At 47.6% G+C, this 18,542-nt stretch overlaps 2 protein-coding genes across 2 annotated transcripts in view; one reads left to right on the top strand and one right to left on the bottom strand.

The window, feature by feature from the left end:
• The window catches only part of CACNA1C (calcium voltage-gated channel subunit alpha1 C), a 755,167-nt gene extending 739,695 nt beyond the window's left edge, over positions 1 to 15,472 (bottom strand). Inside the window, 1 exon segment of the mRNA XM_068141830.1 lies at positions 14,820 to 15,472. Within this exon segment, the coding sequence (XP_067997931.1) occupies positions 14,820 to 14,949 (130 nt within the window). The 5' untranslated portion in view covers positions 14,950 to 15,472.
• DCP1B (decapping mRNA 1B) overlaps positions 1 to 18,542 on the top strand; it is a 56,832-nt gene that overhangs the window by 4,985 nt on the left and 33,305 nt on the right. The window contains exon 3 of the mRNA XM_068141831.1: positions 1,187 to 1,314. Within this exon, the coding sequence (XP_067997932.1) occupies positions 1,187 to 1,314 (128 nt within the window). The remainder of the gene's footprint in view (positions 1 to 1,186; positions 1,315 to 18,542) is intronic.

Raw genomic sequence — 18,542 nt, 5'->3', positions numbered from 1 at the left:
ATAATAATAATATAACAATAATTAAATATAGTTTCATAGTTTCATTCAGGGTTGGAAGGGACCACAAGGATCATCTAGTTCCAACCCCCCTGCCATGGGCAGGGACACCCCACACTAGATCAGGCTGCCCAGAGCCTCAGCCAGCCTGGGCTTAAACACCCCCAGGGACGGGGCCTCGACCACCTCCCTGGACAACCCATTCCAGGGCTTCACCACTCTCATGGGGAAGAACTTCCTCCTCACCTCCAGCCTGAATCTCCCCACCTCCAGCTTCATTCCATTCCCCCTAGTCCTATCACTACCTGAGATCCTGAGCAGTCCTTCCCCAGCCTTCCTGTAGCCCCCTTCAGATCCTGGAAGGCCACAATGAGGTCACCTGGGAGCCTTCTCTTCTGCAGACTGAACAGCCCCAACTCCTTCAGTCTGTCCTCACAGGAGAGGTGCTCCAGCCCTCTGCTCATCCTCCTGGCCCTTCTCTGGACACCTTCCAGCACCTCCACATCCCTCTTGTAATAGGGGCTCCAGAACTGGACACAGTACTCCAAGTGGGGTCTCACCAGGGCTGAGTAGAGGGGGAGAATCACCTCCCTTGACCTGCTGGCCACACTTCTCCTGATGCAGCCCAGGATCTGATTGGCTTTGCGGGCTGCAAGTGCACATTGAGAGCTACTGTTGAGCTTCTCCTTCCCCAGCACCCCCAAGTCTCTCTCCTCAGGGCTACTTTCCAGCCAGTCCCTGCCCAGCCTGGATTTGTGCCTGGGATTGCCTCGACCCAGATGCAGGACCCTGCCCTTGGTCTTGTTGAAGCTCATGAGGTTGGCTTGTGCCCACCTCTCCAGCCTGTCAAGGTCCCTCTGGATGGATCCCTTCCCTCCAGCCTGTCTGCTGCACCACACAGCTTGGTGTCATCAGCAAACCTGCTGAGGGTGCACTCAATGCCACTGTCCATGTCACTGACAAAGATGTTGAACAAGACAGGTCCCAGGACTGATCCCTGAGGGACTCCGCTTGTCCCTGGCCTCCCCTGGGCCATGGAGCCATTGACAGCCACTCTTTGGGTGCAGCCATCAAGCCAGTATTAGTAGTAGTAGTAGTAGTATTTTAGAGAACTACACAACAGCTAAGTTCTAGCACTTTCTGGTTTTCTTTGCTTGCTTTGATGTGATTCCTACTTGCAAACTTTCAGGTCAGCCTCTCCAAGGCATGGTTTCACCATTATGAACAGACTGAGCATGGAAAATCGGACAGAACCTATTACTAAAGACCTGGATTTCCAGCTGCAGGACCCTTTTCTACTGTACAGAAATGCCAGATGTAAGTATGTGACATTTTGGGTTGACTATTGAAGGAGGCAGCTGGGCTTCAGAGTCTGTTCTTGGCTGAGGCAGTGCAAACGATTAGGCTGCACCTTTCAGGGACTGAAACTTAGAATAGAACTAGAATAGAATAGAGCTAGAATAGAATAGAACTGGAATAGAATAGAACTAGAATAGAACTGGAATGGAATAGAACTGGAATGGAATAGAACTGGAATAGACCTGGAATGGAATAGACCTGGAATAGAATTGGCATGGAATAGAATTGGAATGGAATGGAATAGAATTGGAATGGAATGGAATAGACCTGGAATGGAATAGACCTGGAATAGAATTGGAATGGAATAGAACTGGAATGGAATAGAAACTTAGAATGGAATAGAAACTTAGAATGGAATAGAAACTTAGAGTAGAATTAACCAGGTTGGAAAAGACCTTTGAAATCATCAAGTCCAACCTATCACCCAACACCATCTAATCAACTAAACCATGGCACCAAGTGCCTCATCCAGGCTCTTCCTAAACACCTCCAGGGATGGTGACTCCACCACCTCCCTGGGCAGCACATCCCAATGGCCAATCTCTCTTGCTGGGAAGAACTTCTTCCTCACCTCCAGCCTAAACCTTCACTGGCACAGCTTGAGACTGTGTCCTCTTGTTCTGGTGCTGCTTGCCTGGGAGAAGAGACCAACCCCCTCCTGGCTACAACCTCCCTTCAGGGAGTTGCAGAGAGCAAGAAGGTCTCCCCTGAGCCTCCTCTTCTGCAGGCTAAGCAACCCCTAAACCCCTCAGCCTCTCCTCACAGGGCTGTGCTCCAGACCCCTCCCCAGCCTTGTTGCCCTTCTCTGGACACCTTCCAGCATCTCAACATCTTTCCTAAACGGAGGGCCCAGAACTGGACACAGGACTCAAGGTGTGGCCTAACCAGTGCAGTGTACAGGGGCAGAATGACCTCCCTGCTCCTGCTGGCCACACTCTTCCTGATGCACTAGCTGGTTTACAGCTGCAGTTGAAGGAATACATTTTGCTTTTTGACGTGCTGAAAGAGTCACTCAGTGCTTCCCAAAATGCCACTCTTCTAAAGAATGTATTAGAATGTCCTTAACAGCAGTCTCCTCGTTTCACTGGCAAATGGACTTCATGGTTGTGTGTATGGGATGGGCCTAGAGACTCAAGAGACTCTGTGTATGTGTTCTAAACATTCCCCAGCCCTTGTTGACAACTCTTGTCATAAAGCAGATCTACTGAGGGCTGGGGTATCATGAAGGCACAGAGTGTATCATCAGTAAGTTTTCAGATGACACCAAGTTAGGTGTCAGTGTTGGCCTGCACAAGGGGAGGGAGACTCTACAGATGCACTTGGATAGATTGGATCCATGGCCTATGTTAACAGGATGAGCTTCAAGAAGGCCAAGTGCCAGGCCCTGCACTTGGGGCACAACAACCCCAAGCAACACTACAGGCTTGGGCTAGAGTAGCTGGAATGCTGTCTGGTAGAAAGGGACTTGGGGGTTGTAACTGACAAGTGTCTGAATATAAGCCAGCAGTTTGCCCAGATGGCCAAGAAAGCCAAAGGCATCCTGGCTGGGATCAGCAATGCTGTGTCCAGCAGGAGCAGGGAGGGGATTGTCCCTGGGGAGGCCACACCTCGAGGGTTGTGTCCAGTTCTGGGCACCTCAATCCAAGAGAGATGTGGAGGGGATGGAGCCAGGGCAGAGCAGGGCAAGGAAGCTGGGAAGGGCCTGGAGAAGAAATCTGATGGAGAGTGACTGAAGGAGCTGGGGATGGTTAGTGTGAAACAGAGGAGGCTGAGGGGAGACCTCCCGGCTCTCTACAGCTACCTAGTGACAGAACAAGAGGGAACAGTCTCCAGCTGCAGCAGGACAGGGTTAGACTGGACAGTAGGAAGAATTTGTTCCCATCAAGAATGGTCAGGCCTTGGAATGTGCTGCCCAGGGTAGGTGGTGGAGTCCCTAAGCCTAGATGTGGTTAAGGGTCATTTGGATGTGGTGCTTGAGGACCTGGTTTAGGGGTGAGCCTTGCAGAGTAGGGATCTGGGTGATCCTGAGGCTCTTTTCCAACCTGAATGTCTCTGTGATTCTGTGTGAATATTTGTAGCCTTGGTTTTCTGCATAAAAATAGACAAATGCAGCAAATTCAAACCCTCTTTGCTGTTCCTGCTCCAAAGCACTGTTAGTGTAGCAAGCTGGAAGGCAGGTTACTTCTCAGCTGTTAGGGGCAACTCTTGACAACATAGTGTTGAGCCTGACTTTCACCCTGATGGAAGAGAGAGTTATTACTTTGGGCTCTGTGTTCATGTTGCATGATTATCTTTACAGGAGAATTAGCAGGTGTCAGGCAAACAGAGGAATGAGTGGAAGATGTGAGGAATCTGTATGATACCTGCAGCTTACAGAGTGTTATGTGGTGCAGTTAGGTGAGGATGAGCAGATCTGAATGCACAGTTGCTATCTGCACTTGAAAGCAGAGCTGCAGCATGATCTCTGTGTTGTCCTTGATGCATTAACAGCGAGTTGCAAAGATGTTTTATAGGAACTGGGAGGCAGAAGTGTTCCCTCTGGATGCAGTCAAAGCAGAGAAAACTCATGGGGTACAGAGTAGCCCAATCTGATAATCTGGTAGACATTGTGACTTTATAGACTGATTTGGAGTTGCAGAGTATATCAAGAGGCAATCCTGCTGTTCACACACACTGTGGGGTGGAAACAAGAGAGAGAAAACATTGTATATAGCCTAAATGAAACTTCTGTGTTTGAGAGTCTTTGACAGGCTGACTAAGAGTTGAAATTCACAAAGAAACTAAATGCAGACCTCTCCAGGCTCACCTGGACTGGATTTAGACATTGGTATATGAAGTGCCCTGAGACCTATTTATGCCATCCAGGTTTGAAAAGTCTTTGCTGTGTATGTGTACTTGTTATAGATATATTTAATCTCATTTTGGACTTCCCTTGGGGGTCACCATGCATGTGCTGATATCTACCTTTTGAAATCTGATCCATTCCTTTTTCATTGTTGGTTGAGACAGTTGGCATGAAGAGTAATTACAAACTGTCATAAGTGGCCTGACAAGAAGAAAGAGTCTCCAGTTTGATTCCTGCATGGAAAGTGATGCATTTGGGGTTTTATTACAATAATGGGGAGTTTTTTGGTGGGACTAAGCCATTTTTCACTAAGATATCAGAAGTTTAGATATGCAGGGTCTCAAATATTTAAGTAGTAGCACATGGGCCTGTGTTATACAGTCACAGAATTGTCGAGGTTGGAAGGGACCTCAAGGATCAGTCAGTTCCAACCCCCCCTGCCATGGCCAGGGACACCTCACACTACAGCAGGTTGCTCACAGCCACATCCAGCCTGGCTGCAAACACCTCCAGGGATGAGGCTTCCACCACCTCCCTGGGCAGCCTGTGCCAGGCTCTCACCACCCTGATGGGGAACAACTTCTTCCTAACATCCAATCTGAATCTCCCCATTTCTAGTTTTGCTCCATTCCCCCCAGTCCTGTCTCTCCCTGACACCCTCAAAAGTCCCTCCCCAGCTTTCTTGTAGCCCCTTTCAGATCCTGGAAGGCTCCATTCCCCCCAGTCCTATCCCTCCCTGGCACCCTGAAAAGTCCCTTCCCAGCTTTATGGAACTAAATATAGCTATAACTACAGCAGCAGTGTTTGCTCTGCTTTTCTAGTTGGCAGAGTTGATTTTCCATGTCACCATTCTGAGCGGCTGGGTTTGAGACAATGTCAACGTCAGGCAAAATACAAAAGCCAGCAGTAGAAGTCCTGCCCAGGGTTGTGTTTCTTCCAGTGTTCTGACTGCTTGTTGAAACCAGCTTAATTTCAGTACACCTGACTATCTGTGTGACTGCCTGTATCACACAGTCTAAAATAAATGCTCTTGGCAGCAAAGGAAGGGACGCGCTGTGCCAGGCAGTGCCGCCAGCACTTGGTCACGTTCGAGGCATCATTTGGTAAGGATTGCTCTGCATCCAAGAGGCAAGAGAAGAAACTGGCCAAAATTCTACACAATGCAGGCCAGCTTTCAGAATGCTTAAGATAAGAAAAGTGATATTTTGATCTTACTTTTGTTGGGATGGGATGGGATGGAACGGAACAGAACGGAACGGAACAGAATAGAATAGAATAGAATAGACCAGACCAGGTTGGAAGAGACCTTCAAGATCATCAAGTCCAACCTATCATCCAACACCACCAATCAACTAACCCATGGCACCAAGCACCCCATCAAGTCTACTCCTGAACACCTCCAGTGATGGTGACTCCACCACCTCCCCAGGCAGCCCATTCTGTGATTCCAATGGGTTATCACTCTCTCTGTGTAGAATTTCCTCCTAACCTCCGGCCTAAACCTCCCCTGGTGCAGCTTGAGACTGTGTCCTCTTGTTCTGGTGCTGGCTGCCTGGGAGAAGAGACCAACCTCCGCCTGTCTACAGCCTCCCTTAAGGTAGTTGTAGAGAGCAGTAAGGTCTACCCTGAGTCTCCTCCAGGCTAAGCAACCCCAGCTCCCTCAGCCTCTCCTCACAGGGCTGTGTTTCAAACCCCTCCCCAGCTTTCTTGGCCTTCTCTGGACACTTTCCAGCACCTCAACCTCCTTCCTAAACTGAGGGGCCCAGAACTGGACACAGGACTCGAGGTGTGGCCTAACCAGTGGAGTGTACAGGGGCAGAATGACCTCCCTGCTCCTGCTGGCCACACTGTTCCTGATGCAGGCCAGGATGCCATTGGGCACACTGCAGGCTCATGTTCAGCCTACTATCGACCAGCACCCCCAGGTCCCTCTCTGCCTGGCCAGCCACTCTGTGGCTATCCAGCCACTCTGACCCCAGCCTGTAGCACTGCCTGGGGTTGGTGTGGCCGATGTGCAGCACCCAGCACTTGGATGTGTTCAATCTCATACCCTTGGACTCTGTTTGTTTGTTTCCATGTTTCTTCCCCTGCTCCTGGCCATCTGAAGTTGAAGCTGTCTGCACACCACCTTGCAGGCACACAGTTTAATCCCAGGGCTTTGCAGGTTGGCTGTGGGCTCTGTGCCAGTTAATGTTTACACTGCTCCACTGTTTCACAGAAAAGATTAGTATGGGAAATCTGTTAGGCTGGAGCTAGGGTTATTCATTTCAAATCCAGGAGGGGAGCACAAACGACAGTTTTGGAGGACTGCAGGACTCCTGTCCAGCAAGAAGCAGAGGCTTTATGGATCAAATAGGTATTCCCAATGTGGTCTTTACAGTTCTATAATTGACTGCAATTCTTGACACTTGCTTTCTGTGTCCAGAGAGTAGCTCTGGTTTGCTTTGGAGCCTGCAATGATTTTGAGGGTTTTAAAAATGTCCTGGGATCTACAACTGAATGATCTTAGCTACATAAATAGGACTTCTTTTCCTTAATCTTTGGTGATTTTTATTGTGGGAACCAATGTTTGGCTCCTGTTGCTTAAGACTCTCTGCTGATTAATAGGAGATACTTCAACAGGGATGCATCACTTTAAGTAAGTTATTAGTTAAAATAACTTCATTTTCTCTTTCTAGCTCTGATTGACTGTAGTAATTTACTGACAAGTGTTTGCTCCTGTGTGTTGTCTCAGATGTATATGGATGTATGCTGGGCCTGTGGATTACTTCTTGAGCTGACTGGTTTATTATTTCATCACTGAATGTTTATAGGACACAGTGAATTTGGGGGAAATGAAGTTTGCAGATCTTAGATCTTCACCCTGAGCTAGGTCATTTGGCTGTGGTGCTTGGGGAGATGGTTTAGGGGTGGACCTTGTAGAGTAGGGTTCTGGGTTGGACTTGGTGATCCTGAGGGGCTTTTCCAACCTGAGTGTTTCTGTGATTTTGTGAATTCAGCTACCAGGGGAAAAGTGCAGGGTCCTACCTATGGTAATTATGATGATGATGATCTGGTACAGGTTGATTGAGTGCTTTGATGCTGTAGCAAATGATGTGACAGATCAACAAGTACTCTGTTTCTGATGAGATTCTGGTACCTGTTTGGGCATGGAAGTGCCATTTCTGTGCTACAATAATGAAAGCCCTAGGTTTGAAACTAAACCAAGCTTCCTGGTCAGATGTGGCATATTCTACTGAAGTTGAGCTTCTTGCAGAGGCTCAAAAAGTGGTAGTCCAGACCTGCCTGGGTTGGGTAAAACTGTCTAGACATACGTTATGTGTGTGTGTGTACCCTCATGCTAGTTTCATTTTAACTTGCAACCAGAATCTCTTAGAAACCTGTCAAATCAGTATTGTCCCAGCCACTCACACTGCAGAGTAGGTGGGATGGGATGGAGAGGGAAGTTTACCAGCTGTGCAAAAAGTTGTGTAAGTTTTTGGGTCTTGCTTGTGGCTTGATTGTTGCTTTGTGGTGGTTGTTGGTTGGTTGGTTAGTTGTTTGTATGTTTTCTTTCCTGTAAGTCATAAGTATATATATATATATAAAATAAAATATAATGCAGATGACACCAAGCTGGGAGCAGATGTTGGTCAGTTAGAGGGCAGAAGGGCTCTGCAGAGGGACCTTGACTGACTGGACAGATGGGCAGAATCCAACAGGATGGCATTCAACAAGTCCAAGTGCCAGGGGCTGAACTTTGGCCACAACAACCCCATGCAGAGCTACAGGCTGGGGTCAGAGTGGCTGAGAGCTGCCAAATAGAGAGCAACCTGAGGGTGCTGATTGACAGGCACCTAAACATGAGCCAGCAGTGTGCCCAGGTGGCCAAGAAGGCCAATGGCATCCTGGCCTGCATCAAGAATAGTATGGCCAGCAGGAGCAGGGAAGTCATTGTGCCCTGTACTCTGCACTGGCTAGGCCACACCTTGAGTCCTGTGTCCAGTTCTGGGCCCCTCAGTTTAAGAAGGACATTGAGAGACTTGAAGGTGTCCAGAGAAGGACAACAAGGCTGGGGAGAGGCCTTGAGCACAGCCCTGTGAGGAGAGGCTGAGGGAGCTGGGGTTGCTTAGCCTGGAGAAGAGGAGGCTCAGGGGAGACCTTCTTGCTCTCTACAACTACCTGAAGGGAGGTTGTAGCCAGGTGGGGATTGGTCTCTTCTCCCAGGCAGCCAGCATCAGAACAAGAGGACACAGTCTCAAGCTGTGCCAGGGGAAGTTTAGACTGGAGGTGAGGAGGAAGTTCTTCACTGAGAGAGTCATTCACCATTGGGCTGTGCTGCCCAGGGAGGTGGTGGAGTCACCATCCCTGGAAGTGCTCAAGAGGGGATTGGATGTGGCACTTGGTGCCATGGTTTAGTCATGAGGTCTGTGGTGACAGGTTGGACTGGATGATCTTTGAGGTCTCTTCCAACCTTGGTGATACTGTGAGACTGTGATAATAGAATATATTTTATGTAATATATTATATGATTATTATATTATACTATATAGACCACATTTTATATGTTTGGGGGCAAGCAGCTGGAAAATGTTTGGGAAAAGATAATGCTGTGTATTTCTTTTCAAACCATTGTTTCTGGTTCTTAAATACATCATTACAGCATCCTAGGGCCCTTTCAGCTAGAAACACTCATCTTCTTGGAGGCTCCTTGTGGCCCATTTCCATTCACTCTTCTGAGTAAATACATCCTGGTAAAAATACCAAATGGGTAACAAATGTCCCACTTCTATGTGGCATTTCTGAGGGCCCACTGACCCTGCAAGAAGTATTTCTCTTGTCAAAAACATCTTAGTTTGAAGGCTATTAGACATTTACTGCTGAAAAGAAGGTAGGAGTGAGCAACAATAGAATTTGAGTGAGAAGTCAAAACAAATATGTCATGAAGAACAATCTTCTTTTGGATGCCATCGTGTCTCTTGTACCCTCACATATTGTCTTAGTTACATTACTGTATTGTATATTCTGTAATTCAGTGGTTTAGATCTCTTCTTTCTTCTGCAGTGTGTTATTATCTGGGAATGAAGGCAGCATTTGGTGGTTAAATTTGCTTGTGTTTATATTTAGATTCAGCCCTCTGCATATTGACCAATAAACAGCTACTTGCTCAATTGTTTCCATTGAGACAGGCAACACAGATATTCCAGGCTTGCTTTCTGTTTGGGTTTTGGTTTGACTGAAGATGTCAGTGTGAAATGGAGAGCCTCATCTATCAGGTTCCTATCTGCCAACAGGATCTGGTTGTGGTGGGTAGAAATTTCCCCTCCAGCATTAACTATGCCAGACCAGCTCAGTTAGAAGCAAATGAATATAGAATATAGAATATAGAATATAGAATATAGAATATAGACTATAGACTATAGAATATAGAATATAGAACAGACCAGACCAGGTTGGAAGAGACCTTCAAGATCATTGGGTCCAACCCTTCAACCAATCCAACACCACCTAAACAGCTAACCCATGGCACCAAGCACCCCATCAAGTCTCCTCCTGAACACCTCCAGTGATGGTGACTCCACCACCTCCCCAGGCAGCCCATTCCAATGGGCAATCACTCTCTCTGTGTAGAACTTCTTCCTGACCTCCAGCCTAAACCTCCCCTGGCACAGCCTGAGACTGTGTCCTCTTGTTCTGGTGCTGGCTGCCTGGGAGAAGAGACCAACCTCTTCCTGGCTATAACCACCTTTCAGGTAGTTGTAGAGAGCAATGAGGTCTCCCCTGAGCCTCCTCTTCTCCAGGCTAAACAATCCCAGCTCCCTCAGCCAAAAGGGAGGACAATGCTGCCCAGAGAGAACACTGCAGCCCACTGCAGGCTTGAACTCACGACCTTGCCATTGAGAGCCTTATGTGCTACCAACTGTATTTCTGGCAGAAGAGCCTTGCCCTCGTTAGAGCTATGTTGTGCTCTGCCTGCTGTTTGCTAAACAGATTTGCCTAAAGTCCTGCCTGGACTGACTTACTGCCCTTCGTTCAGAATACAAATGCTTGTGGTTTACCTGAGGTTCTGTCCTTGGAGGCATTTCTGTCTTGGACACATCAATCACTCCTCCTTGTTCCTGCTCCACTTGCTCTCCTTTGGTCGGCATTAGAGGAATTCACCGTGCATCCGGCAAGAGAGAGCAGCAGCAGAGGTCACCACTATCTTCCCTGGATGTTCCTGACCTTAAAGTGAAACCTCAGTTTTGCTGAGAGCATTGGCATGCTAGCACTGTTAAGCACAGATACTAGTTTTTCTTGTTAAAGGTTTGGAAGGTAAATAGCCAGACTGCAAGATGACTGATGGGGTAGTAAGGGTTGCTTCTGACAGCCCCAGGAAATGAAGGCCCCAGCCTGAGCCCTGTGGTGTTGCATCCTATTGCTGTATTTGTTTTATAATGTCATGTGCAAATTTTCTGCAGAGAAGCAAAAGAACAGAAGAAACTTTCTTACCAGATGCATAGTGACAAATGGGGGGGTGTGGGGGGGGTGTGTGAGAGAGATGTTGTCCAGTGCTCGATTTACTGATTTCCTTCTACCTACACTCAGAAATTATCTCCTCTTAGACCAGTTTGGCAGGGTGTATGTAAAAACATTACTAGTTTCCTACTATATCTCCCAACTGTTTTAGAATCACAGTATCACAGAACATGAGAGGTTGGAAGGGACCTCCAGAGATGGGATGGGATGGGATGGGATGGGATGGGATGGGATGGGATGGGATGGGATGGGATGGGATGGGATGGGATGGGATGGGATGGGATGGAATGGAATGGAATGGAATGGAATGGAATGGAATGGAATGGAATGGAATGGAATAGAATAGAATAGAATAGAATAGAATAGAATAGAATAGAATAGAATAGAATAGAATAGAATAGTCCAAGTTGGAAGAGACCTTCAAGATCATCGTTTCCAACAATTCAACCAATCCAACACATCTAAACAGCTAACCCATGGCTCCAAGCACCCCATCAAGTCTCCTCCTGAACACCTCCACTGATGGTGACTCCACCACCTCCCCAGGCAGCCCATTCCAATGGCCAATCACTCTCTCTGTATAGAACTTCTTCCTAACCTCCAGCCTAAACCTCCCCTGGCGCAGCCTGAGACTGTGTCCTCTTGATCATCCAGTCCAACCCCCTGCCAAAAGCAGCATCACCAAGGGTAGTCTGTGCAGGAATGCATCCAGGTGGGTTTGGAGAGCCTCCAGAGAAGGAGACTCCACAACCTCTCTGGGCAGCCTGCTCCAGGGCTCTGGCACCCTCACTGTAAAGAAGTTTCTCCTCATGTTGAGCTGAAATCTCTGTTCAACTTTGTCTCCATTGGTCCTTATCTTATTACACCCAAAAGAGCTTGGCCGCCTCCACTTGACACCCACCCCAGCCCCAGTCTCTCCTCATGGGGAGATGCTCAATCCCCTAACCATCATCATGGTCTCTACTTCCATCTACTAATAACTGCAATATGCTTAGAAGATGATATAAATTCCTTCAGAATATCAAGGGAAATGCCCCTTGGAAATAGTCTAGATATTTATTTGCATTTCTGTACATACACCACATACATTTAGGTATTAAATTGTTGTGGTTTCTGTCCCTCTCTTCAGTTGTCAAGGCTGCCTCAAAATCCTTAATGCCTGCCTGCTGAGATAGAAAGATATTATTGACCTTGATGGCATCACCAAGCAGTGTTTTGCAGCTGGTTGTATCACAGTATCGCCAAGGCTGGAAGAGACCTCAAAGATCAACGAGTCCAACCTGTCACCACAGACCTCATGACTAGACCATGGCACCAAGTGCCACATCCAATCCCCTCTTGAACACCTCCAGGGATGGGGACTCCACCACCTCCCTGGGCAGCACATCCCAATGACGAATGACTCTCTCTGTGAAGAACTTTCTCCTCACCTCCAGTCTAAACTTCCCCTGGCACAGCTTGAGACTGTGTCCTCTTGTTCTGGTGCTGCTTGCCTGGGAGAAGAGACCAACCCCTTCCTGACTACAACCTCCCTTCAGGTAGTTGTAGAGAACAATGAGGTCACCCCTGAGCCTCCTCTTCTCCAGGCTAAGCAACCCCAGCTCCCTCAGCCTCTCCTCACAGGGCTGTGCTCCAGACCCCTCCCCAGCCTTGTTGCCCTTCTCTGGACACCTTCCAGTCTCTCAATGTCCTTCCTAAAGTGAGGGGCCCAGAACTGGACATAGGACTCAAGGTGTGGCCTAACCAACGTAGAGTACAGGGCACAATGACTTCCCTGCTCCTGCAGGCCACACTATTCCTAATGTGGTTTGACATGCAGCAGTGCTGGCTCAAGGTGGATGGCTTTTAGGATGGGGAGTTCTGATCTCACTGGTTAGCTGTCCTGCCTGTTCCAGAGCAGACAACTCAATATGCCTGGCTTTGAAATCTGTGACAGAGCTCTGCTCAAGCCTGTGGAAGCAGATGTGGATTTTGAACACACCAAGAGGGTCAGGGTAAAGAAACCCAACCAAACAAAAAGTGCCAAGGAGCAGCACAGAGACTTCCCTGTGCTAATTTGTAGTTTCTGAGTTCTTCTTTCCCTAACTTTATCTTGCCTGAAGCTAACTTTGTTTTAAGCAGAAAGTTAGACCTGCTGAGGCCCCAGCTGAAATGAAATATTAATGTGATTTTTGGATTAGCAGCTATTGGTTCTACTTTTGGGGTGTTTTGGGGGGGGGTTAGCATGGGGAGTAAAGGTGTTAGGTTTTTAGGGTCTAAACAACCAAACCCAAAGGGGAGCGGTGTTATGCTTTGTTTAAAGCAAAATTGTTTGTACCACTAAGTCTTCCAAATTAATGTACTTCTGTTCCAAGCCTGCCTCATTGTTCATGTTTTCTTTTAAACTAAGTACAATCTGTCTCTTCCAACCTTGGTGATACTGTGATACTGATACTGTGGTATGGTTTGTGGTGGACATTGTACATGCCAGTTGTGGAGGCCTTAAGATTAAGGTACAAGTTTTGCTGCTCCAAAGCATGTCCCTTGTCTCCCCACCCAGTTCAGCACAGAGACTTCTAGTCAGGTTTTCCTAAAAGGGTATTTTTGTTGTTTCTCCTTCCCCTGTCCTACCCCTTAGGAGTGTTTGGTCCTAGTTGGACTGAGCAAAGCAAACAGCTTAGAAAGCTTCGCATTTGGGAAGTGGCTTTTGGCGACTGTGGCGATGATGACTGCAGCCACATTTTTGCTCTGATGATGTGGTTCTGTTGCATGATGAAGGTGGCAACAAGAAAATGATGTAAGGAAAAGTGCAGTAATGCTAACTTAGGGTTTTAGTTACATGGAAAGACAGAGTCCAATCTGAAGGTGAGAGAAACCCTATGTCATGTGAGAAGAAGCAGGCTGAGGAGCTAAGATAGCAAAGCTATGCAGCTTTCTGATGGCTGCTGCTAACTTTGTGTATGGTGGAACTGTCTCCCTGCCTGGACAAATAAGCCTGTAGGAGAAGTACATGGGCGAGAATTAAAAGAATATATCAAGCATCCTGCAGTTTCTGTAAGGAATGGAAGGAGTATAATGTTCTGAGCATCTCTGCTAGGCGCAGGCTTTGTTTCCCATTTATGGGTATCAGCATTTAAGCAACGTATTAGCTTGTCTGGAGGCTTGCTGCTGCGAGGGCACTGCCAGCGCTGGGAATTCTGGCCAGCTTGTCCAGATAAGATAGGCAGATGATGCAGGAAAGCTGAAGAGGTCAAGTTGGAACAGATAATGTATTTATTTATTTATTTTAAAGAGATTATTTCCATGTGACCACCTGTGTGCTCTCCGCTTCACACACATCTCCTTGTAGAGCATTAAATGGGAGACAGCATCCAGCTCAGCGTGACTCTGCACGTGAATGCCTACCTATTCCTCCTGCCAAGGGAAACTTCAGAGGTAGTTGCTTTTTGGGAGTCTGTTGCATAACCCTCTTTTTGGATTAGTCTCCTCACATGCACACACATGCATTTCATATTTCAGGCTCCTGTATGTTTCAAACTTCTTAGCCTCTTAGTCAGCAACCCCCACCATCTTTGAATCTTTTTTGTTTGCTCCTAATACTTATGTGCTTCTGCATTGATTTCTGTTTGTTTCTCTCATGTCAAAGTGTTAGCAGGAAAGGTAGGCTTTTTAACTTGTTTTTTTTTTTTTCTCTCATGTCAAAGTGTTAGCTTTTTAACTTGTTTTTTTTCTCTCATGTCAAAGCCATAGGATTATAGAATCACAGAACTGGCAGGGTTGGAAGGGACCCCAAGGATCAGCCAGTTCCAACCCCCCTGCCACGGGCAGGGACATCTTATCCTAGATCAGGTTGCTCAGAGCCACCTCCAGCCAGGAAAGCAACATCCATCAGATGCTCAAAAGACAATATATTCCCAAGAGAAGCCATCCATCTATCCATCTGCTTAACTCCACAGATTTGAGAACTACCAGAGTTATCTAAATCCTGCGGTAATGTGATCACACACACAGAACCTCACAGTCCATTATCCCCTACTGTGCCTGTTATCAGGGTAGTTTTATACATCATACAGGCTGTTCCATTTAAAGGGCAGATAGGCACCAGGACAGGTTGTGTGCACGCAGATGAGTCGTGTCTTACCTCCAGGCTTGATGTAGAAGCAGTTGAGCTGGGTTTCATGCACCAGCTTCCCCTTGTACTTGGTCTCAGGTTCGGCTGGCTGGTGGCTGGGGAGCGGGTGGTAGGCTTGTCGAACAAAGGCTTGAAACATTTTCCAGTTCCCAGAGGCACTGAAGCAGCTGAACCTGAGTGTGTGTATATTCTATCCAGAGTAAAGGTAAAGTCTTTTGGTCAGTTGTTTCTCACTTCAGAATTACTTCACCCAATAGCTTCGTGCAGAGGCTAAAATCCTGAATGTTGCTTTACAGTAGTGTCTCTACCGTGCTCTATCTTCTAGCTCTTTGGAACCTCGGCAATATCTCTTCCATTCTGCTGCCTTGCCTTGCCCCTTCGCTCCTAATCCTCGTCGTGTCCTCTGTGCCTTGTGCTGGGTTGGAGCCTTCTCCTCCCCCTGTGGTTTTTCAGGAAAACTTGGATGGAGAAGGGGAGATAATGGGCGCCATCCCCCGTCAGCTCGTCACCTCACTGAGCCGTGCCGGGCTCTGGTTTCTGTATATCAGCACGGGCTTCTCTGATAATAGCCTCTGTGACTGACAAAAAAAAAGAGCTTTGGCTGCTAGGAGGTGGACTTCACTTCTGGCACAGGCAGAAACTTCTCTGGGAATGTGAGCTCGCTCCCTCGCAGGCTTTTGAGGCGTGTTTAGCTATAGAAAAATATTTGTAGGCTTCTCTCAAAAGGTGGAAGATGAATATGGGAGCAAGTATAGCCCACAGCACATCCAGGAGCTGCTCACTTCTCCCTCCTATTGATTTAATACAAGAGCTGGAGCGCCTCATCAGCTCTCTCCTCGTCAAAACAAGCCTTAAATCGGCTGTAAACAATACTTTTCAATTGCAGGAGGATAAAAGAAAGCAACCCTTCTCAAGTATGAGAGAGCATACCCTTTAAAGGACAAGGAATGTGTTCCATACAGAAACATGGTGCAACTGCTCCACTGGAATTCCACTAAGGCTGCAAGTGCAGCCTTGCTTTTCTGTCTTAGCTGGTGTGCAACCCAGTAAGAGCAGTGGGCTTCACGCTTGCTATCTGCTGTGCTCTCATGGCTGCAGCCATTTGGAGCCCAGGTGTTGCTTTTTCAGTGCAGAGCCTGCTTTGTTAGGATTTGATAAACCAGAAAGTCTTCATGTCATAATGCACTGCTTACAATCAGCCTTTTGCAAGGATGTGAGCTTTGCCTGCTAGCTTCATTATTTTGGACATGCATACTCCTGGGTCTTTTGAAGCCTGTTTTAGTAATCCCCTTGCATAGCAGAGATGCTATTTATATGAATAAAACCAATCAGAGGTGCTGGAGCTCAAAGGGGAAAAAAAAAAGTTATGTAAGACACATGCTGTAGGTCAGAAGTCAACATAAAGGGACGAGGAAGATTCTGCCTGTGAGTCATCTGCTGCTGGTCAGTGTCTTAGACAGGACACAGACGTTCAGTTTGAGCTCCACCGATTCTGTTGTCCCTGCCTTTCTGTCCCATTTCAGTATTAATTTGCTTAACACCACAGAGTGTTAAATCCTCTGCCCAGGAGTGTGCAGCATCTCCTCACAAAGAGCTCCTTCAAATTCCAGCATCATTTGAAAAGGAGAGAAAGAGCAGTGGATTTCCGTGGAAGGAATCGTACGCCTTGCTGCAGCGCTGTGCTGCCTTTTGCTGCTGTTTTCATCTCACACCAATGCTTTGCACATCTCTCTTCCCGACAGAAAACGTAGCAGAGGTTCCAGTTTGCACTGAGGGGGTTAAAAGCTGAAGGAGGGGAGAGAGGGAGGAAGCAGAGGATGATTACAGATAGGTTTTATTCCTGAAGGATTATGCGTGAGCTAGTAAAACACTGCTGACTTCTGAAGCCAAATGGAATAGGCACTTCCCCTTTCTGTGTGAAAACAATGCAATTGCTGTCAGGGAAATCACCCAATGCAAAACCCCAGGTTTGGATGGGAATTTAAATGTATCAATGGAAAATCAAGGCTCCAAAATAGCAGGGCACCTGCCAGTGCTGCTGTTGTGAAACATCTGGTTGCTGATGGCAGGTGGATTTGGTAGGTGTGTTTCGATGGGGTGTTTGTTTCCTCTTGGATTCCAGGTTTGACAGCAGGAAATGCTTACTGCTCTAATTGCATTTTCCTGGTGACAAACTTGATATCAGGAATCCATTCTGTTTCTCTGGGCATGTCTTGTATGTAAGAAGGCAGAAAAGTCAGGAAGGTGCTCGTGTTGGCAGCAACCTGAACTCAACTTTCATACTCAAATGTCTTGGTCCGGAGAGGGAAGGAGTTTCACAGTATCACAGTCTCACCAAGGTTGGAAGAGACCTCAAAGATCATCCAGTCCAACCTGTCAACACAGACCTCATGACTAGACCATGGCACCAAGTGCCACATCCAATCCCCTCTTGAACACCTCCAGGGATGGTGACTCCACCACCTCCCTGGGCAGCACATTCCAATGATGAATGACTCGCTCGGTGAAGAACTTTCTCCTCACCTCCAGCCTAAACTTCCCCTGGCACAGCTTGAGACTGTGTCCCCTTGTTCTGGTGTTGGTTGCTGGGAGAAGAGACCAACCCCTTCCTGGCTACAACCACCTTTCAGGTAGTTGTAGAGGGCAATGAGGTCTCCCCTGAGCCTCCTCTTCTCCAGGCTAAGCAACCCCAGCTCCCTCAGCCTCTCCTCACAGGGCTGTGCTCAAGGCCTCTCCCCAGCCTTGTTGCCCTTCTCTGGACACCTTCAAGTGCCTCAATGTCCTTCTTAACCTGAGGGGCCCAGAAGAGAGACTCAGTTCTTTTTGAATATTCCGGTGTTGTGAAATGAGAGGCACAAACAAGGCCAAAATATCAACAGCTAGACTATTGATTACATAAATAAAGTGGATGGATCAGAAGGGGAGAGAGAGAGAGTAGAGAGAGAGAAAAGAGAGAGAGAGAAGAGGAAAGGAATTATATTACCACACCCCTCACCCCCCCCAAGACAATTTGAGTCTGTGGAGGAAAGGTGCTGCAGGAGATGTTGGGTCTGTAGAGAAAGGGTGCTGAGGCTTTGGCTGGAGAAGAGATGTGGTCCTCTGGGCAGCCTCTTCAGCTCCATGAGTTGCAGCAAGCGGAAGTTAGGACACACAGAGAGGGTTCAGTCTGCTTCTTCCAGGATCCACGGCCTCTTTTCTCCAGAGCAGCACTGTCCTGGGCTTTCCCTTCTCTCCTGCTTTCCTTCTCAGCAGCATGGTCCTTCTTCTGTGTTTTCCTTCATCTCCGTTTTTCTTCTGCTGAGCCAGTAGTGGCTCAAGTCTTTTATACAGTTTTTGGTCCTTAGCTATGTGTCCAAGTATTGTCCCTCAGGAAATCAGGGGCCAGGAAGTCATCCTCAGGTAAGTATCCAGGTATCGCTCCCCAGGAAATCTTTCTGTGTATTCCTGTGTGTTTGGACAGGGATCTGGATGGAGTGGGAAGGCCTCTGCCTCCTCCTTCTCCATCTGCCTGCCCACACACTCCTTGCACATCAGGAAACAGATGGTGAATACACTGTCTCACCTTCCTCCCTTTCCAGGGTACTTGATGGGTGGAGATCATAGTATCAGTCAGGGTTGGAAAGGACCACAAGGATCATCTAGTTCCAACCCCCCTGCCATGGGCAGGGACACCCCACACTAGATCAGGCTGCCCAGAGCCTCAGCCAGCCTGGCCTTAAACACCTCCAGGGA

This window comes from Melanerpes formicivorus, unplaced genomic scaffold (assembly GCF_026170545.1).
Source record: "Melanerpes formicivorus ecotype bairdi unplaced genomic scaffold, bMelFor1.0.p_v2 SCAF_8, whole genome shotgun sequence".
NCBI lineage: Eukaryota > Metazoa > Chordata > Aves > Piciformes > Picidae > Melanerpes > Melanerpes formicivorus.
This window is presented reverse-complemented; position numbering and strand designations above follow the sequence as displayed.